Source organism: Carassius auratus, chromosome 12 (genome assembly GCF_003368295.1).
Source record: "Carassius auratus strain Wakin chromosome 12, ASM336829v1, whole genome shotgun sequence".
In the NCBI taxonomy this organism is placed as follows: Eukaryota; Metazoa; Chordata; class Actinopteri; order Cypriniformes; family Cyprinidae; genus Carassius; species Carassius auratus.
The window spans coordinates 6,190,695-6,217,114 of NC_039254.1; the positions used below are offsets into that span (position 1 = coordinate 6,190,695).

The 26,420-nt window shown below is 37.9% G+C and overlaps 1 protein-coding gene across 6 annotated transcripts in view; it reads left to right on the top strand.

Annotated features, from left to right (window-relative positions):
* Positions 1 to 26,420, top strand: part of LOC113111617 (RNA binding protein fox-1 homolog 3-like) — a 384,232-nt gene that overhangs the window by 226,155 nt on the left and 131,657 nt on the right. For 5 of the 6 annotated variants that reach the window (XM_026276558.1, XM_026276555.1, XM_026276556.1 and 2 more), the window contains exon 5: positions 18,143 to 18,264. In XM_026276558.1, coding sequence (XP_026132343.1) covers positions 18,143 to 18,264 — 122 coding nt within the window. Of the gene's footprint in view, positions 1 to 18,142; positions 18,265 to 23,348; positions 24,467 to 26,420 lie in introns of those variants that run through there. The other variant, XM_026276557.1, reaches the window with a different exon arrangement.

Consider the following 26,420-nt stretch of genomic DNA (forward strand, 5'->3'; position numbering starts at 1 on the left):
GGAATAAATTAAATTGAATTTTAGTTGATGCTAAACAAAATATTAATTTATTTTTTAATGTGTTTGTGTTTTATGTCATTTAATAATTAAAAAAAAAAGTTAAATATTTTGAAACAATATTATTGTATTTCAAACTGTATTTTATTCCTGAGTTTTCAGCAGCTGTTTTTCCAGTCTTCAGTGTCACATAAGATTGGCTGTCACTTTTGATTGGTTAATGCACTCTACTGAAAGTAATAATTCATTCCTGAGAACAAGAAAAAAAATAGCAAAAACATTTGAACTGTAGAATATGAACATTAAAGAGTATGGTTAAGTTATTACATTTGGACTGGCAGATTCACATATCGATCATTGTTTCTCAATTTTCAACCATTCATGGAGATTGCCTTTATTCATTTATTTATTTAAAAAAAAATATATATATTAACCTCTAAGCGGTATGTAAACAACAACAACAAAAAATGGCTACACAAGTCAAACCCAGTAGTCAAAGGTGTCTGTTTAGTGCTTTTTTCATTACACTAACTAGTGATACCCACTTAGGTTTCCTTTATGAATGTCCCCTTACTTTTGCATATATTCACCAATGTTCTTTTGAAACATAAATTAATAATTTGTAAAATCTCCATATTAGTCCTAAATCACACCCTCATAAATGTTTGTTATATTCACCTGTTCTGTGCCCATACACTGATAATTGTTTTTGCCATTTGACTTTGTTTCCTCCCTCTATTTGCCTGATGTCACAAGCTGGATGTGGGACTTCCTCAGCAGGTGTTGTTTTTTAAATGAATCCAAAATCTCTGTGGAGGCCTTCCTCCTCCTCACCTCCTCAAAGCAACAACAATAGCTGGTTACAGCGTAATGAATGGCTAAATCACACCTGCTTTGTTTACTCATTTGTGACTGTCACACTGGTCTCTGTTCATGGATTCCAGGAACTTTAGGCTTGTGCTTCCCAAAGGTTCCACATCTGAAAAGCCACACAGTGTGAGCTGAAAAATGACTCTGCAAATGAGTTCTTCTTTTTCTTTTTTCTTCAAAGAGACCACTAAAAAAGATGGAGCACCCCAACAAATCCATACGGTTTCACCAGGGCAGGCGAATATGCATGAATGTTAGCCCTCACCTGTTCCTAGTGACAATAAACAACTCCATCCCTATAGCATTAGCTCAGAGCAGAGGCTCTAATGAACATCTCAGTGCCATGGGAGGAGATGGGAGCAACATGAAACGTACAGAACAGTCTTACTGTATATGTTTCTGTACTCAGTAGCAGGAGTCCTGACAATCTTAAATGCTAGCTTCTGACATCAGACATACAGTATAAAGGGAGGAAACAAAGTAAAATGGCAAAGAAATACATCAGCACATACTGAGAAACGTCACTACTGTAAATATTTTGGAAACAACAAAAATTTATCCCACACTGAGATTCTACTCAGCTTTATTTCTGCTGAGAAATACACGTCACTAAATATTTTTAAACCTTAAACATTTCTGCAATTTTTTATTTTTCATCTTTTTTCTGACTTGTCATTCCATTTGTATTATCTAATGCATGTTATAATCATTACATTTTATATAATCATAATATTTTGCAAATAATTATTTTTTTTATTTTATTTATTTATTTATTTTATTGAACTCGTATCCCCAGTTCTTCTGAAAAAATGAACGTTGTAATGATTTATATTTTGGAAAGAATACAACTGGAATTTGGAGTATTTTCCCATTTTATTTTTAAGACTTCTTATTTTTTCCCTATCTTTAATTTTTTAAAGAAGAATCCTGAGAAGGTTTATAAACCCTGTTTCTAGTTGAGAATTATATATAATTTATATTTGGGAAGGAATTGAAACATTTTTTGTCCTTTTTTGTTCTAAGAAATGCACATTCTTCAGTAACAATTATACTGCTGTGATTTTTCGGTAGCCTGTCTGAAATTAGTTTTTATTAGGAAAAAAGACATCTGCCAAATACATACACTGAAGACTGGATGAGTGAATGTTGGAAAAAATAAGTTAAACTTTACAATACATGAAACAGAAGACAGTTATAATTTGTAATAATATCTGACGGTTTTACTCTATTTGTGATCAATTAAATACAGCCTTGGTAAGCATAACAGACTTGCCATTTAACGAAACATTTAAAAATATCTTTCTGACCCCAAACTTTTGAACGGTAGTGTAAATGTAAGGAGATCATCCGATGTCTTTACATGCCTGTGAAGTCATTGACCACCTGGACAACAAGGCAGAAGCCAGACACTTTGACCCTTTGTGGTATGTCCCAGCCTGTTTGATTAATTAGTGCGGTGATGAGAATATATAGAAAGGTGAGGAGTGCATTACTCCCTCCTGAACACACGCTCAATACCTTTACCCATCTATTGAAGAGAAGGAAGGTTGTCTACAGGAAATGGGGCCTGCATACAGAGCGAGTCTATGTTTAATGTCAGACTGCACACACACCAGCTGTGTGCAATAAGCAGCGGTGTTTTGAATACTCTAATACTTGCTGAAGGAACTCTATTAGAATCCCCTCTGTTTATTTGGCGGCACTGAACACGGAGAAGTCTTATTATGAAGCTCGTAGATAGATAATCCAACCTCACGATAGTCTAACCCACAGGGCGGCCATTAATAATAATCTACGGGATCTTATCTCACTTAATAATGCAATTAGTGGCTGAGTGCATCGACTTGAGCTGTAATGTTTAGGGTCCGCAGTTCAGGCCAGGTGTTCCATCATCCCTTAATGTTCTGACAATTTACTGGCCGTGAATGAGATTCACAACAGCGATCCTCTGGATGTAAACGATAAGCGTGATTTGTTTGCCGAAGGGCGACGCGTCACGGAAATGTGGATTCTTCTTGTTTTCGTGTCACGTTTATTGATTACATTTTATAATATGAACATATTGTGCAAAACACACCCAGTCTATTCCCCTAATAAATTCCCCTGACCAAGGTCGGGCATTGTGGGCAGATCATGAGGTATAGATCAGCATTGGCTGTTCTATTTGATGTATTTCTCTTGACTTGTTATCTCTCTAAGCATCTGTTTCTTGTTACAAAGTGATGGCATAGTATCTGAAATGGAGACAGAGTTCCTAACCAGCCAGTTATGAGCATCAGAGGTTATTATTGAATACCTGTCTACTTTGTTATCCAGAGCCCTTTGTTTCCTCAAACTCCCCTGTTCCGCGGCACTGTGGCGTTACAGCAGGTCAGAGCTCTCTCGTGAGCCGTTCTGTTATCATAGATATTTATTGTCTCTGTATACCACATCCAACTCTGCCTTAATATTACATTGGTTGCTCTGAGCATGTTGGCCGTTTCAGCTCCAGTTGCCTTCTTAAAGGAACATAAACCTTCAAATGATGTCATTGTTTGCTTTTTTTCTTCAGTCTTTTCAGTATAATGAAAGGACTAAGAACCTGCTCTCTTAGCTGAGAAAAAAAGATCTTTGAAAGTATAATACAAGTGTCATATGACTCCACTTTTCAAGTCTTCTAAAGTCATATGATTCCTTTTGTGTGTTGAATATGCCCATTTTTATTTTTAAATTTCAAAGGTCGTTGTTCATTAAAAGCTTGACATCTGTTCTATAGTATAGATGTCCTATTCATGAATGATTCACAAATCTTTTGAGTCAAATCTTTCCAGTGATTCGTTTTCTGAATGATTCAGACTGGGGTTCGACTCACTGGTTCTTGCAGCCTACTGAAGTATAACAATTTTGGTTTGTTCATAACACAAAACCATCATGTGTTTTAAAAATATTTAAAATGATAATACATTTTTATAGTGCTTTATGGTCTTTTTTATGCTTTTTGAAGCATGACAGTCCCTGGTTCCCATACACTTCACTTTTATCCAAAAAAGTTGCTCAGATTTCCTCTTTTACAGTTTCACGGAAGAAAGAAATGCATTCAAGTCTGGAAAAAAAAAAATGAGGGTGGGCAAATAATGCCAGAATTTGCATTTTTGAGTGAACTATCCTTTTAAATCACGCTCATTGGAGGGTTTGGGAGATGTTTCAAACTTAGTCATGGTAACTTAAACACGTCGTGTTTCTGAATGCTGCTCTACATCAAAACCTACTGCGTGTGATTCAATATAGCAAAAACATATGGGGCCAATGGGTTTTATGAACCCCCGCCAAGATGAGAGAGACTGATCGAAGATCGCCCCCTCCACACGACCCTGAGTGGAAATGGCTTTAATCTGCATTGTCGTGAAAAATGAGGGTGGAGGGAGAGAAGAAAGAGAAAACAAACTTGTTATTCTGGCCTTTACCTATTACTGATGTCTTGGCCTGGCATCGTCAGACAGGCAGGTGGCACATTATGCCAGTGGAGGAGAGGTACCTGCTGGCAGAGCAGGCAGGCAGAAAGAGAAAGACTGAGGGAGAGGGAGAGAACAAGGGTGAGGTGGTGGAAAAACAAGAGCTGAAAAGAGAATGATGGAGTGCGTTTGAATGGTCAGGTAGTTAATGCTTTATGAGATTGGGCCGAGGAGGTGGTGGAATGCAGTGTGAGCAGTATTACGCCACATAAATCTGGAGGCCTGCGTTTGCACTTAATTACCTGAGCCCTGTGCATACCTATAGCTCTTCCCTAATGGCCAGCTCTCATAGCCCCTCTCATGCCACAGGCCACAGGCCACAGAGGCCATTTGCACACTGTGTATGTTCTGTGTGTCAGGCCACATACTCCATACACCAGTTGATTTAGAAACAGTCCAGGTGTTTTAATCAATCATATTTATTTTGCTTTTACATTTCACAAATGCATGTTTATACAATTTGTGACTTTGCTTTTCTTTTAACTTTTCGTGACCTAAATGACGTTATTTGTGTTCCAGTGCTCAAGCATTTGTCAGATATAAAGTCATAAAAAGAAATAAATATGCATTTGTGAGATATAGTCCACAAATTCAAGAAATATGTTTTTATTTACCTTTTTATTTTCTGTATAATACATATTTTTCACATAATTGTAAGTATATTTCACTAATGCATATGTGACTTCATTTCACAAGTATATATTTATTTATCATTACTGTGACTTTAAATCTCACAAATCTCACTAAAGCCTGTTTATTTCTCATAACTGTAATTTGTTCTCATATTTTAAGAACTATATCAGCTCTTAAAATAGTAATCAAATTGTGTATTATCTGTGACTTCAAATCGCACGAATGCATATTCATTTTTATTAATTTGACTCAGATGTGCATATTTGGTTCGTAATTGTGACTTTATATTAAGCGACTTTTGAAACTCACAAATGCATATTTATTTCTCATAGTTATGACTTCATATTGCAAGTGCAAATACATTTTTAGGTTTATCTCATAAATGCATTTATCTCATAACTATAAATCATAGATCTCACAATAGTGACTTTATTTTTACATTCATGGATTTGTTGTTATACTGATTGTCATTACATCACAAATTCAAGAGTGACTCCTGTATTCAATTATCACATGGAATTACAATTTAAGGACTTTATGCCTGCATTTTAATGATGTGTTCACTCTGTTTGCATTGTTCATGTGGGCATTGAGCAAATCTCCCCAAAAGTAGCAGTTACAGCATGTTGTAGCATGCATGTTATTATGATTGCCTCACTTTACAACCAAATGGTTTCAGAATATATATATATATATATATATATATATATATATATATATATATATATATATATATATATATATTAGGTCCGGGACTCGATTAAAAAAATTAATCTAATTAATTAGAGGCTTTGTATTTAATTAATCGAAATGAATTGCATTTTAATCGCATATAAATATTTGACCTGAGAAAAGTGAGAAGTAATTTTTTTTCACATGGATTTATAGTATACCATTGAATAATGTCTGAATACATAAGCTTAAGCAACAAAATATTGTTTATTTTTGTTCAACCAAGTCTAGCAGAAGTGTAGCAATAGCATATTTAGAAACAATTAAAAAATAGTACATTTCAGAAATTCAGGAAGCTTATAGGTGCGGGAACCTTCTGTAAAGTGTTTTTTTTTTTAAGTAAAACACAATACTGTCAATTACATTCAGAACATTGGAAACATTGACTATTAGAAAACATCTCTCTGTTGCTTCAGAGGCCATAACATACTAAGTCCAACTCTCAATAACCTTGGCCAAAACAATAAAGAGTTCACCATAAAGTGCCAGTTGCACCAACAAAATAATACTGAGTCCAACATAAAGTGTAAAGTCCACGCTAGCCGCTATATGTTTTGCGTTGAGGTGATACTTGAGGTTCGATGTGCTGCGGTGATATTCGAACGCTAGTTGGTGCTTCAGTATAATCGGTCCGCCGAAACTCATCCAGTGAGAAACGTTCCGCTATGCAAAAATAAGTTATTAAAAATGCGGGATTTTTTTTTTTCTGTAATTAATTAATCTTAGTTAACGCGTTATTTTTTGTGTAATTAATTAATCTCAATTAATGCATTAAAGTCCCGGCCCTAATATATATATATATATATATATATATATATATATATATATATATATATATATATATATATATATATATATATACAGGCTTATATGTTCTTCCTTTAATGTAATTAAAGGAAGAGCCTGTCTCAGATCTCCTATTAGCTGTCTTCTCCGGGTCAGGTTTGTTTGGCCTCTCAGGCAGGCAAGATCAGAATTTCATGCATAAGATGGCTCCCGTCAGGGGGGCCTGCTTTTGAGCTGCCCGTTATGGATTTAACAATTTCCCTGGTGTGCACGGTGGCTTCAAACCCCAGGATCCGTGTAACGCTGCCATCTGAACGCCTCCCATTGACCTTGGAGATTATTGCTGGACTAGGCAGCAGAAAAGTTATGCTATATCTTAGTCAGGAGCTGTCTTCTATCAATGAGATGCTGTGTTGGCCATCGATCGGTTCTATGCCAGGACACAGCGCTTGATTGATGCTTGGCGAGTGGCGGGCTAGCCTGGAGGACAGCCTTGGGAGAAAACAGAGGCACTCTGCTTTTCCAGCACCTAAAGTCTAATGCCTTTAATGATGGAATGTGTATGGAGACTCTTTGACCTCCAAGAATCCCATACCCAATTACCCCTTTTTATTTGGTTCTGTAGGTTGATTTGATTTCGTTTTTTTATTATTATTATTATTGTTAAGATCAGATCTTTGAACTTCAGGCTGTCTGAGGCCTTGACAATCTAGTGTATTTTAGACTCTTCATAAATACCTCATCAAGACTTTTTCAGTGATGGTGGGCATAAATTATAAACTTGCTACAGCGACCTGTGTACATTCTTATCAATATCCCACTACCTTTCCCTTCCAAATGGTTTGGTCCTTGTTATATGATGTAATGAAACCAGCTTACACCCTTTCTTGAGAGCTGTCAGTCAGTTGTGGCACCAAGTAATGAGTTGCATTACCAAGGTCCTCCAGGGGTCCTTGTCAAGACACTTGTGCTAAATAAAATACACTTACGAAGAACAGCAGGGTCAAAGTAAGGCTGTCGAACCATTGAGACTTCAATTGAGAATGCCATTTCAAATCCAGTACAATCCCTGAATTGAAACTGAAAATGAATTGAGGTGGAAAAATACAGAGTTTTAATTTAAATGTGATTACAATTGGAAGGGGATGGATGGATGGATGGATGGATGGATAGATAGATAGATAGATAGATAGATAGATAGATAGATAGATAGATAGATAGATAGATAGATAGATAGATGGATAGATAGATAGATAGATAGATAGATAGATAGATAGATAGATAGATAGATAGATAGATAGATAGATAGATAGATAGATAGATAGATAGATAGATAGATAGATAGATAGATAGATAGATAGATAGAAGTTGTTTATTTTTATCCACTGCTGCTGTTTATGGGTTTGAATGCTATTTTGGCAGATAACGTTGATGTATTTGTTTAGAGACACATCTGTCAGTTTTCTGGGCCTGAAACATCAAACACATTTACTGTCATTGGCTGATGACTGTCTGAATTGTAGAGAATTTTTTATTTTTTTTTTAACTAGGATGAGATGTAACATTGAAATCCCTTTGTGTTGCCAGTCAGGATGTATCACAGTCATTAAATTTGCCAAAGCCTCCAGCTCTGGCACAATTTCGAGACATATTAAATATCTAAAGATCACTTCTTTTTATCTTTGAATGTTTGCGGGTGTTTGTGCAGTGTGTGTGTGTGTGTGTGCGTGTGTGCGTGTGTGTGTGTCTTGGTCCTGCCTGACCCTGGTCTTGTTAAGGGAATGCCTCTGTGTGGTCAGTCCACTGGAGAACACAGGTTGTCAGGTCAGGCCCAATCAATCAGCTTTGATCTTTAATAGACCCTCTCCCCAAGCTCCTCAATTAGACCTCCTGTGCTGGATTTTCCAATACAAGGTATCCTGAGGCTAGCTAAGGGATCACACTATTTGTGACTTACACACAAGCACACACATACATGGCCACATTCACTCACACACATTCAAAAGCACTTCCTCTGTTAAGGACATCCAATGTGGCTGTTTATATGCGTTTATCATGTGTTCAAAATCAATGCATTGTGATGAATAGCAGTAGTTCTCACCTGGTGGAAGGTCAGCTCTGGTCGCAGACAGTTGAGGGAAAGAGAACAAAATTATAGATTTAAATTATGATAAATATGATAGCTTATTATATGTATTATATATATTATATTTATATATACATATAAATGTACTATATTTATTTATGTTTAAATGTCGTTGTCAGTAAGGTTTTTATTTTAATATAAAATAAATATATAAGAAATATAAAGCAGTATAAAAATATTACAACTGGATTTGTATTCAAATAAATTCAGCTTTGGTGAGCATAAAATATTTATTTAAAAATCGTTTAAATTGTACTTATTGTAATGTATAAAATGTGTAATGCATAAAATGTATATGATATTCAGGCTAATACCAATGCAAAAATGGCGTAGTGTTTATTTCATGTATTTGTTGGGTAATTTCTCACTTCTGTTATTTATGCAATGTAGATAATGGGAATATTGAGAAATTCTATGTATAGTACGACCTCGGTCGTGATGCAAAGCTAGTAAACCAGTGATGGCAAAATAATAGTTATAAAATGCATTAAGAAACTACTTTTATCTTTTACATACTAAAAATAGAGAGCAACACCATTTCATAAAATAATAATAATAATAATAATAATAATAATAATAATAATAAGATTTACAAAAAACGGCAAAATCTATGCTACTCTATGGTATATGGTTTTAAAAATAAATAAAAATTATATTTAAACTTGCATAACAAGCTTTTTATTTGCCTTTATTGGCTATTTTGGGTTTTATGTATATATATTTGTAGGAGTGTTGCAACTGTTATTTTATTTTAATGCACAACGAGCGGCACAATAGTTCTTAAAATTTGATCTAAATTAATTTTAGTGCTTATTGTTACCATTGTGATTAAATTGCCACACGCTATTTACATCTCTAATCCAGCCAGTAGCGATTAGGTTCAAGGTGTGCTTTCATCACCTTACAGCATTTCTCAGTTACTGTCATCCTCAGAATTCTCTCTCACACACACACATACAGACAGTATATGAAAACTGACAGAGGAGTTTGAACTCGAAGCCTCTGTGACTCTTGACTCCTGGGAATCTTTTGGTGTCTGTGGGTGACAAAACAGAACAGATCAAGAACGAGCCGCAAATTTCCAGTCTTCTTGAGAAAAGAGTCCTCAGCAGCATACCGACTACTCTTGCAGCTAGCTTTTTTTCTTTCTTGGTTTTTTCTCTCCCTCTAAATCAAGTTGCAGCTCTTGCTATACAATATAAATGAATCAAGTCTGGAAAGGTGCTTTTTGATGCTTTTGAGTGATTGTTGGGGAGCGATACAGTACAGCTGTCAGAAATATGTCTCTTTTTCTCTGTAGCCATCCGTTTCAGCTACGTGGATATGTCTGTTTGCTTATGTGTTGTGCATTCTCGCTTCATCAAGTGCCAGAGGTCTTTTTTATTGGAAATGGCATGTGTGTTTAAAGGGATAGTTAATCCAGAAATGAAAATTCTGTCATTAGTTACTCACCCTCATGTTGTTCCAAACCTGTAAGATCTTTGTTCTTCTTCAGAACACAAATGAAGATACATAGACAGCAAGGGTACTGCCACATTCAAGACTCAGAAACATAGTAAGGACATCGTTAAAATGGCCCATGTGACATCAGTGGTTCCACATATATATACACACACGCACACACACACACATATACATGAATATATTTAACAAAATATATTTAATATAAATTTGTATTTAAATACAGTAAATATAATATGTATTGCTGGGCAATGATTAATCGCTTCGAAAAAAAAAAGTTTTTGTTTATATAACTGTATATTATGTATATATAAAGACACACATACAGTATATATTTAAAAAAATGTTCATATAATTTATATTATATAAAAATATATTGAATATATAAACTAAAATTTTCTTAAATATGTACATGCATAATAAATATATACAATACACACACATATACTACATACACAAAAACTTAATCATGATTAATCGTTGCCCAGCACTAATATTAGGTCAACACAAACTTTTATTTTGGATGTGATTGATAGATTTGACAGCATTTACATGTATATATGAATTATTTTAGATTACAAAAAGTATTATTGGGGTTAAATATTTACATATGAACAATTTTATATATATATATATATATATATATATATATATATATATATATATATATATATATATATATAGTGTTTATTTATTTATTTATTTATTTATTTTCTGTATGCATTTTTCATTTTGCTCCATCAATATCTATATCTAGTCTGTTATTGTAATTACAAAGTAAAAACTAAAAACTAAGTAGCAGGTACAGCTAGGGTCTCTTTGGGCTGGACGCTTGTTCATGTCGTGAGATGTATGGTCAAAGCAGCACTCATTTTGGTGGTCTGTGCACACAAATCTGAAGCAAGTGCAGGGAGACAGAGAGAGAGAGCATACTGGAGGGGGCTTTCCAGCTGTCTCTGGTAGCATGCCAGTGGGATGACATGGGGCTCTGAAGTCTTGGGGGGGGGGGGGATTGGGGCTGGCTGGGGACGAACCTGCGGAATGGCACACTGGAGATATGCAAAACGCTAATGATCCTCGCCCTCCCCCTGCCGGGACGGTTCTCTCTGCCAGGCCGCTCCAAGTGGTCCGTTCCACTGGGGATTCTCACCAGCAGGCCCAGGTATCCATGATTGCTTTTTAATGTGTGGCTCTTGGCCAATGGGAGCAGGGATTTTCATCAAGTATGACTGCAGAAATATTAAACTAGCCTGGGATTATTTTTCAGTCACAGTCCATTAAGCTGTAGGGGGAAGTGGAGCCAGGAGCTTGCTCCTGCCTGCACAAGTTAGGCCAATTAGGGTTCTAATTTTTTATTAATACGCTGCAATGTTAAATAAACATGCAAACAGCTTTCGTGTTGTATGCCAATTAAATGCTGTTTTATTTGACTGCCACTTTAATCAGGCGGCTGCACAGGGGGAGGATATGCAGTTTAATTAAATTGTATTACTCTGCATTTCCTGTCAAGGCTCTTTTATGATTTCAGAGTAATCTATAAGGACATCAACCATTGATTTACTCATATCTTAATAAATTATGCCGGTCCGTAACCATTGCGAAACTCGGCACATGGGAGAATCGTAAAGCAAAAGGGCGGAAACAAAGAAACGAGCAGTGGGAAGCGGGCGCGAGTCATTTTTTATCATGCGGCAGAACAGCACCCCCCACAAACAATCATCTCCCAACTATGGCAGGGAGAAAGTTTCAAAAGCTCATTTTGCCCGATTTTATCGCTTCTCCTGTTCCATCAATATTGCCTTCTGGTTGATTTTTAATTTCAGGTTGGAGACCTCAGCATATTTAGTGCTCGGCTGATGACATTGTATTTATTTAGTGCTCTCGTCAATAGTGCGCTCAAGTGCAAAAAGTCCCTTACTGGGTTTTATACAAATAAGTCAAAATCTCAGTGTACGTACACACCCACACACACACACACACACACACACACACCCACACATATGTATATATATATATATATATATATATATATATATATATATATATATATATATATATACAGTATACTGTATACACAAGCTAAATTAATTAACCACAGGTAATTTTGTGATTCAAAAAGTTATGATTTAGAATGTTCTTATATATTAAACATTTTAAAGAGTGGGCCCTGGCCCCTTGGTTTACTTTATTTTACCAGAAAAAAAATAAATTAATTAAGAGTGACTATAGAAGTCAATGTACAGGACAGTTTTGTTTCATTTCAATTACACTTTTTCTCACTTTTTGTTTTTGCCACAATTTTAAGACCCCATTGTAAGTTACAAAATCATCTGTATTGGTGATAATGATGACAGCAATGATTATGATCATAATATTCCACTATTGTGAACCCGTAAACCACAAATGATAATGATTAGTCATGATTAGGCTGATTGACAAATTGCATGAATTAAAAGATAATAATTCAGTGCTCTCTGGGCCAGTGTTTTCCCATGACGATATTTACAGCGTCCAGGCTCTACGACACCTTACGAGTTGGTATTTGTGTGTTTGTACACATGGTCTCTCTAGACTTCAGGAAGGCGGAGGTAGCGGCTGAAACAGTGGCAGCATACGGTTATTAATGCCTTGCGTCCCTTGCAGCTATGTCTGCCGCCACAGCTTCATGCTGTATTAATCAGAGTGCCGGCACGGACTGCCCCTCCAACTGCACATGATTAAGTAGGACTGGAGCAGTGTTTAAACAGACACAGCCACACTCCCCGCTCTGAAACAAGGCATTTGAGCATCCCCAAGGTACAGGAGGGGTAATGAATACATCGTTTGGAGAAGCGTTGTGATGCCCTGGAGAGGGCTCTGGAAGAAGAGGACTACTTTTTCTCCAGCCCTTGTGAATCAGGCTCTGGCCCAGAAACAGGCAGGGTGGGACTGCCATATGGACAGGCTGGTGTGGCTAGTGTGTTTGGGTTGGACAGATGTCCTGACAGCGCTGCCCCGCTGAGAGGAAGGGCCAAGTCCACCGGTCTAGTATCAGAGCTATGCCAGAACAGATCCGGGTCAGTGTGGCTAATGGAAGCACAGGCCCAGGACAGGATGGCCACTGCCAGAGCCACAAGGCTTGTGGGAGGAAGCTTCCAGCCGGAAGAATACAGACATTATGTCATCCCTGTTGCTCACTTGGCAATAACAAGCGCAAGATTTTGATATATTTTGCAGTGTTGTGGGTAGTTATTTTTATACAGCGGCCCCTAAAAGTATTTAAGCACTTGCACCACATTTAAAAAAAATTTTTGAATGTCAGTGCATTATGCAGCAAAATATCAAACCAAGTGTCATCCGTGTTAGAGAAAGATACTGTAAGCACGCTTATCAAGCAAAACATTGTTTGAATTCTAAAATAATATACATATAGATTCTCAGACACATTCTAGCTGTTAAATGTTGGTGGATTTTCACCATAGACTGTATAAAAACATGGACGTAGTGTCCGTGACGTCACCCATAGGTTTCTGATGAGCGTTTTTGAAGCCAAAAGTAGGCAGAGAGGGCCATCGCCATCTTGGCAGTGTGTCACCGCACGTCACTCCCGAATAATCAAAAATGAGCAAAAAGGCAAGAGCTGGTTGCTGAAACCACGCCCACCTAGCGCGACAGCGGTGACAGTAGCGGCAAACCACCTGTCAAGTGGCCGCGCACTTAATTATGCAGAACTTTAAGGCTTAATATAATTTAAACGGATGAGTTATAAAAAAAAATCACCCCCCTCAAAGTTGTCACGAATGGCAAAATTAGCTATATAGACCAAAATCATTTTCTGAACCAGGCTGTAAACGTTTTTTTTTTTTTTCTGCTGTAAAGTTGGCCATTTTAATTGGGGAGTCTATGGGATTGACTCCCTTTTGCAGCCAGCCTCTAGCGGCCAGTCGATGAATTGCAGTTTAAATCACTTCCTTGTTGGCTTCAAGAGAGAGAGTGCTGTTTGATTCATTTTCTGTAGTTCTAATGTCCATTTTGGGAATATGAGCATTTCTCTTTCAGCGATTGCTGTCAGTTATAAATGGAATCTTTTCATTTGGTACATTAGAATCTAATATTTCAAAATGAACAAGAGGACCCAAACTATACAGTTCCAGTGCTGTTTATTTTACAAATCAACAAAACATAAACTATATATTAAAATAAATAAAATTTCCTATGCAAAGCTGTGTAAATATAGGAGTTTTTAGTCAGAAATCACTAGTATTTTTTTTTTTTTTTTTACAAATACTGTAATTACAAAGAAACGGCAAGTGAACATGACATTTTGAAGTACACTAGAAAGACTGAAGATTTAACTATTTTCTTGTAAAATGTTCTAAAAATCTTAGTTTTATTTACAACATGTAGAAATAATTTTGCTTATACAACAAAACACATAATCACAGCTGTGCTGATGATTATTCATCATTACATCATTAGATTACACATGATCTAAGCTGTGCTTAGAAAAAATAGATTGCGAGTGCTCTTATGCAACAGGACAGTCATGTGTGTCGCTCCCGAACAAATCAGCATTTACAAAAAATCATTTGAATGAATGATTCAGTGATGCACTCAATCACTTGACTTGAAGTATTAATTTAGGACTCATCACTTAATTTTGTAATTCTTATTTGTTTTTCAATTGTACTACACCATTTGCACAATGTGTTTTTGATAAATTGAAAGTATATTTGTTTTTTTATCAGATTACCCATAGGACAAATGTGTGTTTTCTTGCTATTATTTTGCAATACACATCCTTTTTATCTCTTCGCATTCAATTTGGATTCCGAACTTTTATTAAATATGAATTATCTTGCTGCTGAATCGCATATTCAACAGTGGAGCATATGTTGCTTCACTGATGAAAAATGGCGCAGGAAAAGCTGGCTAGAATAAACATATTGATCTTGGGATTTTAGCCATCAAAGTTGAGATTGTTTAAATAAAGATTGCAATCAATTAGTGAGAATGTTTTACCCAAACGTTTGTGGAATATGATAACATACCTATGTTTACTCTGCAGTGAAACCTTGTGAAAAATAAGTGTCTCATTTGATATATATACATATAGCATGCATGTTACTAGAATATTAGTGATATTAGAATATTAGAAATGTATTAGTGCTAATAAAGAACATATTAATACCTTATTCTACTTGACCTTATTCTACATCCCTAATCTTACCCAATACCTAAACCTAACAACTACCTTACTAACTACTAATTAAGCAGCAAATTAAGAATTTATTGAGAGAAATGTTGTAGTTAATAGTTAACAAGTGTTACCTATTCTAAAGTGTCACCATATATATATATATATATATATATATATATATATATATATATATATATTCATACATTTGTTTTTCTGTTAAAGCCTTTGCCAAGTGATTTCCACATTTCTAGAGTTGTTTTATAGTGTACATTTCTATTTATGTTTCTTCTTTGATTATTATGTTATCATGGCCCTAGAATCCTACATTCTTGCGTCACACTTGAGATTCAAAGCCGCGTACTTCAACACAGATCAGGCAAGGATCTTTCACGGCACTTATTGTCATCCTTGCAGAGAAATGCGAGATAATGCAGTCTCAGTTTCAACCTAAACTACTCCATTCATCTGCATGAGTGCGCAGCGACTCGCCGACAAACCCCTGAACGAGATATGCCGATGGCAGATTTAGATGTGATGACACTCTTTTCTGCCTTAAATCAAACTGTTATTGCCTCCTTATCAAACCAAAAATACTCCCTCTCACACACTGTTTATGACAACTTTGACATTTGGCTCAGTTTTTAAAGCTCTTGTCAAATTCGCCAAACTGCAGGGCAGAGTGAGATAGAGAGAGTAAGGAAATATTGTCAGAGAGAGAGTGAGCAGGGGGCTTTAAAGACAAAGTGCAAGTGGGAAAACCAGGGGAAAGGAAAAAAAGAAACAGGGAGATCAGCCTGGGGGGTTGTTGTAATGTATCTGCAGTGTAACATGTCAGTGCAGCTTTACTTTACCGCATCCTCATCTCGCCGTCAATAATTAATCACAGGTGAGGCATGGTGAGAAACATGCCCACGGATGCCAAAGGAGCTTCAACCGGTGCCAACAGACAGCAGGGAAGCCTCAAACACAATGACAGCCATCCCTCCCCGCCTCGAGTCTCACCTTACGACATGTTCCTGTGATGCAACGCGCCACAGTCTGAATTACATCACCTGCGAAAAGAACAGGAACACAGCTCGGCCTCCAAATCTCTGGTGAAGCGGCTGTTTTATTGCTAATTAGGCCGTATCTTTTTACTCCTAGACACCAAAAAAATCAGCCACATGTATCATGGATATAAATGCGTTATAGTTGTGATCGATTGGCTGTAGCATGGCCCTGTGGCATGAATATTCATGAGGTGATGTATAGAAAGGGAGGGAGTGGCATCAGAGGCTCGTGGTGTGTGATCCGTGGACTTTACAGTCACTGCCGGGTAGCCTGCGGCTAGCAGCCACCATAAACAATAACGCAAGGCCCATTTATAACACTAAAACTCATGTGTCGCCGCAGTCACAAAGAGCACAAGTGACATTTTAATGGGCCTTTTTACTTTTTGTTTTTCAATAATGAATGCATGGCTTGCTGTGGTGCGCTCCACAATATGCGCTTCACTATTGTTTTGAGGCATAATGCAGATTTTTGCTGTACTTGGCATTTATAGGGAATAATTTAATACACATCGCAATCTTCGCACTCGCTTCTCTGAGTCTGCTCTCAGACTGGAGAATGTTTTTTTTTAACTGAACTGCTGGGATATGGTGTGTGTATTTGTGTGTAGTGGTGTGATGTCAGAGTCATGTTTTCTTTTTGTCTTTTTGAGTAACGATCATTGTGTTTGTGTGTATGTACTGGTATATATGGTTTATGAGAACACAAATGTGTATAATGACATGGGTACTAGAATGTAAGCATGGTTTATGAGGACACCTCCTGTGTCCCTATAAAACAAATGGCTTAACTATGTTTCATGAAATTCAAAAATTGCCAGTAGTTTTCTATACTATAGAGTTTGTACAGTATAAAAACCATTACACCTATGGAGAGTCCCCTTAAAACACAAGTGCAAGTGTGTGTGTGTGTGTGTGTATTACCCAAAGGAGGTTGAATGCAGCTGTTAGTTTGCTTTGCTGTGTAAGCAGGGCTGACCCCACTGTTGATCACATGCCAAGCTCTTCTCCTCCTCTCCTCGTGCCACTCACACACTGACTGATAACAGCAGAGAGAAGATTGTTTATGGATGTGACATATTCAGATTGTCAGAGAAATGTTTTTGTTTGTCTCTTACATTTGGAACATCAAAGAAATTATATCATTCCCTTTCTTCTTTTTGTTTTTTCCACTCCTTCCATACTTATTTTTTCTTTGCATTCTTCATTTCAAGTCCTTTATACTTTCTTTCTTTCTTTCTTTCTTTCTTTGTCTTTCTTTCCTTTTTCTTTCTTTCCCTCCTTTATCTTTAATTTATTACTTGCTTTTATTTCCTTCCTTCCTTCCTTCTTTCCTTCCTTTCTTCCATTGTTTTCCTTAATGTACCATGTCCATTCTTTCTTATCCTACAGTATTTTTTCCTTTGTTTGTTTTTCCTTCCTTTCTTCCTATTATTATTTTTTTCTTCCTATATAACTTCTTTTATTACATTTGTATTTTTTATGTTGTACTTCCTTTGTTTTTTCATTCCTCCCTCCTTTGCATCCTTATTTTCATTATTTTTTTACTTCCTTCCTTCCTTCCTTCCATTTGCTTTCCATTTTTAATTATTTCCTACACTTTTTCCTCCTCCTTTTCTTGCTTCCTTGGTTTTCCTTCTTACTTCCCTCCTTAATTGCCTTTAGCTCTTTTCTATTCTATCTTCATTTCTGTCATTATAATAATTATTATTTGTTTCTAGTCCTTGTATATTGCTGTTTTACCTGTTCCATATATATATATATATATATATATTGTTTTTTTTTTTTTCTTCTGCAGAAACCAAACCAGGAAACGGGCTGTGTAAAACAGGAAGCATTGCTCTCTTTGGAAACGTAGTGTACAGTGGGCTGCTGAACGATCACTTCTGGCATTTCGGGGTGCCCCTTGTCACAAGACTGGTAAGTGGATGCCACCCTTTGTGTTTTGCAGATTGGTGGCATGGTTGGCACTGCCTCTTTGCTCCCTTTGCCACCTCAGGATCTCTTGCTGGCAGGTGGAATTTGCCATCAGTTGTGTTTTGGCTGGGCAGGACTTGAACCAGAGGTATCCATTTTTTACAGACCAGTGTGGCAAGGTTTATTTAGCTTCAGCTCTGACAGCTACGCCCAAACTCAGACAACAGTAGTAGAAAGGGAATAGGGATGATCTTGCAGCTGCGTATCATGTTCTCCTTCCTGATTTCCCTGTCTGCCTTCTTTCTCAATGATGCAAGATCTAAATGAGTAGATAATGCATTGGCATATGATGTGTCTGTTTAAGAACTGAATATTAGTTGGCTACTCAAGTTTTAATTAAACTGTAATCTTAGCGCATGTCAGTGCCTGTGTCCTATTATGAATTGATAAATATTGATGCTCTGTCTTCCTCCGAAATATGTCAAACACAATTAGCATACAGGCAGGGAAAGACAGGGAGAAAGCAGTGCTGGAGCAATTTACTGCCTTATACTCGATTAAGATAAAAAAGGATTTGGAGGATCAGAAGTATAAATCTCTTTTTTCGCTGCTTTCCCAATTGAGCGTGCAGACGTGTTTCAGACAAAAACTTTAGCCACAGAATTGGGATGTAATTCAACTGCTGTCTGCTGGGAGAATGTAGCATCATTTGATTCTGATCAGAATGTTGAGATTTGTCCATATATCAACATGATCATTATTTTTGTGTTTGTCTGAAATTTTTGGCGAAACAAAATTCACACACATTTCACACAATGTTTTTTTTTTTTTTTTTTTTTTTTTTGTCAACACATGAATAGGAATGCTACTTGACTTAAGGTTATTTGTTTCACACAGCTAAAAACCTCAGTTTGTCCTTACTAAGGGGTCAGGGGTTTGCTAGTTATCACAGACCTTCAAGCCCTTACTCGTAGAAGCTGATATACTATTCTGTGGGCAAAAACCTTGAGAGACATTTATAATTAGCCATGTATAATTACTAAACTTACTATTTTGCCAACAACATATAAATCCTGAGCATTTCATTATATTAGATTTTTTTTTTTTTGATGGCCCTTTAAAGTGTAAAATTAGATATTTGCACCTTTCCACCTTCCCCTCATGTCACAGCTCAAGATAGATGTTAGTAAATGGCTTGGGACCAGATGGTTTGCTGATCTTTCAAGCTGGTCTAGTTAACCTTCCAGCCTGGCCAAACTGGTGTTTAGCAGGATAGCCATTTGATCTCCCAGCCTGACCAGCTAAGAAAGTGCAGAGTTTGCCCAGCAAGACAAGCAAATAAGCTGGAAATGGACTGCTTATTACAGTAAAGTCCCATGTGTCTTTTCTGCTTTTGAATAAGAACACTATGAGTGACATTCCTGACAGCAAAAAAAAAAAAAAAAAAACATTTTAAATTCCACTGGCAAGTAGAAAAGATTATTTTTTTTGTTGAATACATTTAAGTAGTAAATCATTTATAGTCCAATGCCTAATTTGGCATTACAATATTTACTTAATTTAGATTGAATGTCTGTTGCCGTAGCCTGAAGGCTCAAAACAATTAAGTTTCCCAACTTTTATTTCTCCCAAACTTTAATTTTACTCTCCACTTTTGGAGATAGGAAATTCTACTAATGGCATTTGGAAATACAGCGCTTCAAATAGCCAAAGCACGTTTAGCGTTTAAGTGCACTAGCATGCTACCACTCAAATCACTATAAATGAGTTCTACCTCAGTTCCAAACTGCAATCCTTTTTGACAAATTAAGTAAATTAGTCAATGCCTCTGTAATCAAGTGCAACAGCGCCTTGCCTTTTATCCGCTTGTTTTTTTATTAGTCCATACCTCCATGCATGTCACTTCCTGTACCAGTTTGGTCACTGGAATGTGCTTTTAATGAAAATGGACTGGCACAGCGATCCGTTCCTCAGTCCCCCCACCAAACTCGACTGCAGACGCTAAACTGCACCTTAAACAGATTAAGTCGCTTGAACGTGTTTGGAGAATCGAGCCTCCCCGCCAGATGGAGAGAAATGGAGGGCGGTTGTTTTTGAATTAGGTCTCCCTCGATTTTCCTTGCCGGGTTAATGAATAAATGAACTGGCGCGGTAATTGGAAGGGAGTGCATTGCGAGAGAAGGAGAGGAACATGCAGCTCCATTGAGTTTATGGAGGCAGAAATGATGACGTTGGGTAAAGCACTGATGAGGAAGGTATAGCTCAGTGGGGCGAACATGCCTGATAGTGTGTGTGCGTGTGTGTGTGTGTATGCACAGAAGGGAGGACTCGACTTCATTATAAGGTGCTTTAAGTGCGACACGCTGTGATTGTGTCGTCTTCTTTCCAAACAAAGGCAGTGGAGGGCAGGTACAGGGGACAAAGGAAACGCAAACGTCCAGTAGCCATCGCACAGACGTGCACATACTGCTGAGTCCTGTCAGACTGCACTCAGAGCTGAATTTCAGCTTTTCAGCAGAAAGTGTGTAATTGATAGCACTCTGGGGCTGCTTGGGCCTTGGCAGCACGCAAAACGAACGCAAAACTCCAAAGACAGAGACTTTTAATATCTGGCAGGCTCGCGCAGCATGGAAGCTTGACTCTGTTTGGCATGTAGATGTATGACTGCTCACTTTTGGGTTGTAGTATGGGGGTTAAAATAAAGGGGAATCGCTCATTTCTGCTCCTGTCGAATATTCCAAGGCTTGCACTATTTCCAAGACCTGCTGCGCTTGCGGCCAATATGGCGTCCCAGATGTGTTCACCTGCCGTTGGCAGCGGCCAGCTCCTAATTAAGACAGTCTGGCTTGGCCACCGGCTCAGCCTGGGCCTGCTCAGACCAAACCTTGCCCATCTGCCCTGCTTAAAGAAGAAAAATACCACCTTTACACTTCACGCCGCTTGACATCTATACTCAGGTGGGGCGTAGAGGGCATTAGTAGCTGCAGGCAGGGTGAGACGTGTGTGACTGTGTGCGGATAAAGTGAGCAGTTGTGCTAAATGCATGTAATGCATCTGGCTTTTTTCTTTATTCTTCCATCTACATGTCCTTTTCTTCCTTTGCACTATATCTGAGTGGAGTGTGTAAGTGTTAACAAGCTTCTGGCCACATTTTTAGGCTCTGCGTCACATCTCTGCGTAAGCCCATAAGCCTAGAGAAAAATCAGGCGAGACATGGAGATCAAACCCATGGATCGGGCCAACAGACAACTGTACTGCACAACACCAGCATTAAATATTGACTAAACGAATCGCGAGTCGGGGGAGTAAGAGAACACGACAAGGAGCATAACCAATTCAGGGCTCTGACTTTTTCCCTCCTTCTTCATCTGAGAGGAAAGGTTTCTTGTCTCTGTAATGGAAAATGACGTCCCCAGGGCCAGTCGTCCTCCGAGTGCTTAACCCGAACAAGCAGCACCCTCGGCATGCTGGGGAAAAACAGTGCAGATAGTGGCAGAGAAGGAATGGAGAGACAGAGAAAGAGTGTTTTGGATTTGAGAGAGAAAGAGAAGCCGAGAGACAACAGAATAGCGAGTAGACAGGAATATTACAAGAAGAACAGCAACAGTAGGGGAGACTGGGGCTAGTTGTCAAACAGCTCACTTTCAGTAATTGTTTTTTAATAGGATTTGAGTCAGAAGTCCAATTACCCAAAGGTATATTTTCTCAATAAATGGTTGTGTATATTGATTTCACACATTTAGTTAACAAATGTGTTCATTTAATAATTTTAACATATATATATATATATATATATATATATATATATATATATATATATATATATATATATATATATATATATTTGTTATTATTATTTGTTATTATTATTGTTATTATTTTCAAGAAAAGTTGGCACGTTTTTTCTCAATAGCGTTTTTGTAGTCAAGAGTTTACTGTATGTGTCTTTATAGGAAAATGAGCCTGCACTGATAATTATCGACTGTGCAGAAAGTGCAACTGGCCTTAGATATTGTGCAATACACTGCAAATCAACATGAAGAATATATATTGTTAATTGTCTAGTTACATAAACTTAAAAGACATTTTTAAAGGATTGTGTGATACTCAAATCTGCTCAGGCTCCTAAATAATTTTTCTCTTTCAGCCATTTTTTTTTTTTTTTCAACTTAAAAACAGTGAACAGTAAAAATCAGTCATCTCACAGGCCTTTTTTTTTTTTGACTTATTTATGATACTGACTTGAAATAGACTACAGGATTTGATAAGACAAGACAATTTAATGCAACTTCAGATTCTTTTATTGCTTCACTGTGAAACTCACTAAGAAAAAGAAACTGATTTGAGGTTCACATGTTTTCAGAGTACAGTCCTGCTCAGAAGTTTACATAGCCTTTGCAGAAAAAAAATCAAAGGGATCATAAAAATTGCAATTTCCTTTCATTAAATTCTGTCCTTAATAAAATATTTAACATAACAGATATTTACATATATTAAACAGGGATTAAATAACTGAAATTACATGAATTGTCCTTTTTAAAAGTTTCCACAGTTTTGTTCTTAATATTGTATATTTCCAAGGGTATCTTTTTAACATGATTGTGGTGTGTAAATTGCATTCATATTTTTTTCATATACTTCTTTCTAATTAAAGCAGCTTCTCAAGGGCAGTAATAAAAACAAAATTATGATCTCACATGTAGTATTTTTTAATGTTATAGATTCTGCAAGGGTTATATACATTTTCCAGAGGGAGGTATGTACATTTATGAGCACCGCTGTTTATAATCAAATAAAAAAACTTATTCATAATGATCTAATACCCCTGATCTTATAAGAACAGTATCTTTTCTTACTGCACAGAAAAAAAAGGTTCCAAAGCACAATGAAACAAATGAACTGTCTCAGACGGTGTCACTTTAGTGTTCTCTCAAATTCACATATGAACGTGCAACAGCACAGAGGTTTATATTTAAGAACGCTGTAGCTGCCTATTGGCAGTATGGGGATTGAAATTGCTGAGACAGCTGAGATGTTAAACGGCAGCGTAACGCACCCCCCCCCCCCCAACCTCCCCCATCATCAACCCTCCCGAAAGGCGCATGGCTGTGTATGCATGCACTTAGATGCTCCAACCACACACACAAACAAGTCTTGCACTCTTACATGCACCGAAAAAAGCAGCCGAAAAGAGCAGCCCCATTCTCATAGCACGCAACCTGTCAAGCGATTCCCCCTGCCCTCCACCGGCACACTCCGACTCCTGATAGGCTGACAGCACAGCCGGAATCCTGCAAGCCCCTCTCCCACCGAAACCCCAGCCTCCACTCCCTCACTATCACTGACAAAAAAGATTGGTGAGAAAAAAAGAAAGAAAGGAAAGACGGACACAAGTAAGAGCAAAAGGCATTACGTTGCACGCCGACTCGCCCTACCTAGTTTACTTACGCCTTTACCCCCGTTTGCCCCCCTCCAGTGGGTCTTTGTTGCCTCGTCGTCGCGTTGCATGACTTTTCATGAACATCAGCTGAGTGTCGAGACCGAGCGAGGGGAAAGAACCACTCCTACGGTCTTCTCAATCCCAACCACTAGCCGGCTTCCCTCGGCATCCACCGCAGCAGCAGCAGCAGTAGCCAGGAGAGCAGACGCTCCTCTCTTACCCTCCCCTCCTCTCTGCACTCGTATGCTGAGCTGCTCCGTGGCTGTATCAGTGCCTGAAGTGTCAATGGACTCCTCATCTTGCGGAGGAACACAGCCTCACTGAAGGAATGCTGGGAACAGCTGCCAAACACCTCCTGGGGTGCCCGCTCTAGAACTCTTCCACTCGCCAATAAGACCCTGAACAGAACGACACGGGGCAGAAGACGTGCAGAGTGAGTGACGTTAAGAAAGCCACTTATGTGGTTCTAGCAGGTGAAAGGAAACTGAAGAGTGGAGAAAGCAGCGCCTTTGCCTTTCCTTTCCTGTTTTTCTTGTCAACTAGATCGTTTTTTTTTTTTTTTCGGATATCTCTTCATTTTGTTTTAAACGGAGTGTCAACAGTTGTTGTTTCAACTTGTTTTATTTTCTTTCTGTACTGGGAAGAGCAAAGGACTTTCAAGCACCACAAATCCAACCCACACAGCCAGCTCTGCGCCCACCTCTCGCCCATTTTCCATCTGTGTGTGCCCACTTGTCCCTGGCCGAAATGATGATGTACTTTTGGGTGAGTAACGCATCTGCCGTCCATCGGTTTGGCCTTTATGCCATTGTTTCTCAACCCTGGACCTGCTGGGATGAGACGGTTTGCTTGTAGCTTGCGATAAGCTTGCCTCCTTCTTTATCTCATTCTTTATTTTTCCTGCACTCCCTCTAAGTTTATCTCTCTCACTGAAATACATACACAGATTTTCTCTCACTCAGTTACTGCTTTGCATTATTTCCATTCAGTCGGAGCGATGTTTAATTTTCCTCCACTTCGAAGGGCCTTGTTCCGCAGTGCTGGTCCTGCAGGAGATGAGTATTCAGCCGTAGCTGTTCAGAATGGATTGTATTGATGCTCTTTTTGAGGACAGAGGATCATATGACCTGATTCTGCATAGCTCTGGCAATTTCTCAGCTCACTGATAGGGAGTGTTCAAACTCACACAGCGAAAAGTGGATGTACGGTCACCGCTGTGTTATTAAGTCCCCATAGAGGCATTTCAATGCTTAGGTATCTAGGTGCTATGTCACTTTAACTTAACTTATGTAGGTGTTTGCCACATTTTCAATGAGGAAAGTGTTGTAGAGGCCTTTTTTTGTGCCATTTTTTCTTTCTTTTTTTTTGGTCTCCTGGAGTTTCCATGTACAGACAACTTTGACCATTCTTATAGGTTTCATTTCTTGTTCCATGTAAAAAGTAAAAAAAAAATTAACAAATAGTTCATCCAAAAAAGTAATCATTTACTCTCATGTTGATCCATACCTGTATGACCTTCATTGTTATGAAGAACACAAAAGAAGACATTTGGAAGAACTGGTTTTGTTCAGATAATGAAAGCCGGTGGGGTCCAAGACAACAATGGGCGCACTGAGTTTAATTGTAAGGACAAACAAAGGCATTTCAAAATAATTTTTTGGAATTTTTGGGGCCATCTTTGGGGCCATTGTTGTGTCCATCCCTTTTTTAAAATAGCTTTTCTGTATAAATGTCCCAGTCCAAAATCATTGATAATTTCAAGATGTCTATTTTATTTATTTTAATTGTTTCACTTAACTATTGATATTTTGTTTGTTTTTTTGTTGGCGTCTTGTACCATGAGGTGCTGCATGACATAGTAAAAAAAAAATATATGCTTTGTCCAGTAAAAATAACTTGATAAAAACCTAACACTCGTATTCCTAAGGGCTTATTTTGAGTTTTTTGAGTCCATTGCAGTTGTTTTTAGTTATTTTTTACGCGGTAGAATGATGTCATTGATCATTTCTGTCTCATTATTTTTTAGCATCTTGCGTCCAGTTAAAACAACTTCAATATCTTCCAAACACAACACCATCATTCTGAACGGCCTCTTACTTGCACCTCTAAAAAATAATGAGGAGGTGAGGGGATGAAAGAACAATATGACGACACTGGCAGTGTCAAACTGTGCTGAAAATGGTCTTTTAGCGTATAGAAACCTTACAATGCCATAAACCTTCTTCCCGTCCAGCGCCCCGTTCTCTCTGCCTCACTCCCCGTCAGGGGCCAGATGAAAAGTGCGCGCTCATAGATGTGGCAACCAGGATTTAATGATCGTCAGAAAGCAATCTCTCATCTTTTGAGCTGGCTGTGCTCTTTGATAGCGCCGACTGCCCATTAATCATTCCCCTTCATCACTCCAGTCTCATCCGGCCCCAGCGCGGGGCAGAGGGCCTACACGGCTGCCACTCGCCCTCACGCAGATGGTACAGGCTGTGTCACGGGGGCCACAGGGGCCCATTCTCTCAGAATCAAACTCGCAGATGTGCTTAATCTAATCTGAGCTCACTTTCTGATGGCCCGGGTGAGAAGAGAGATAAAATTTACCCCGTCAGACATCCTGTAACTGATTAGCTCACACAGGCAGACTGACGCTTATTTCTGATGACAGATAGCTCTTTGTGTGTGTTTGCTGCTTTGCGTGTGTGCTTTCAGAAATATTATTCCAAATTCGGAG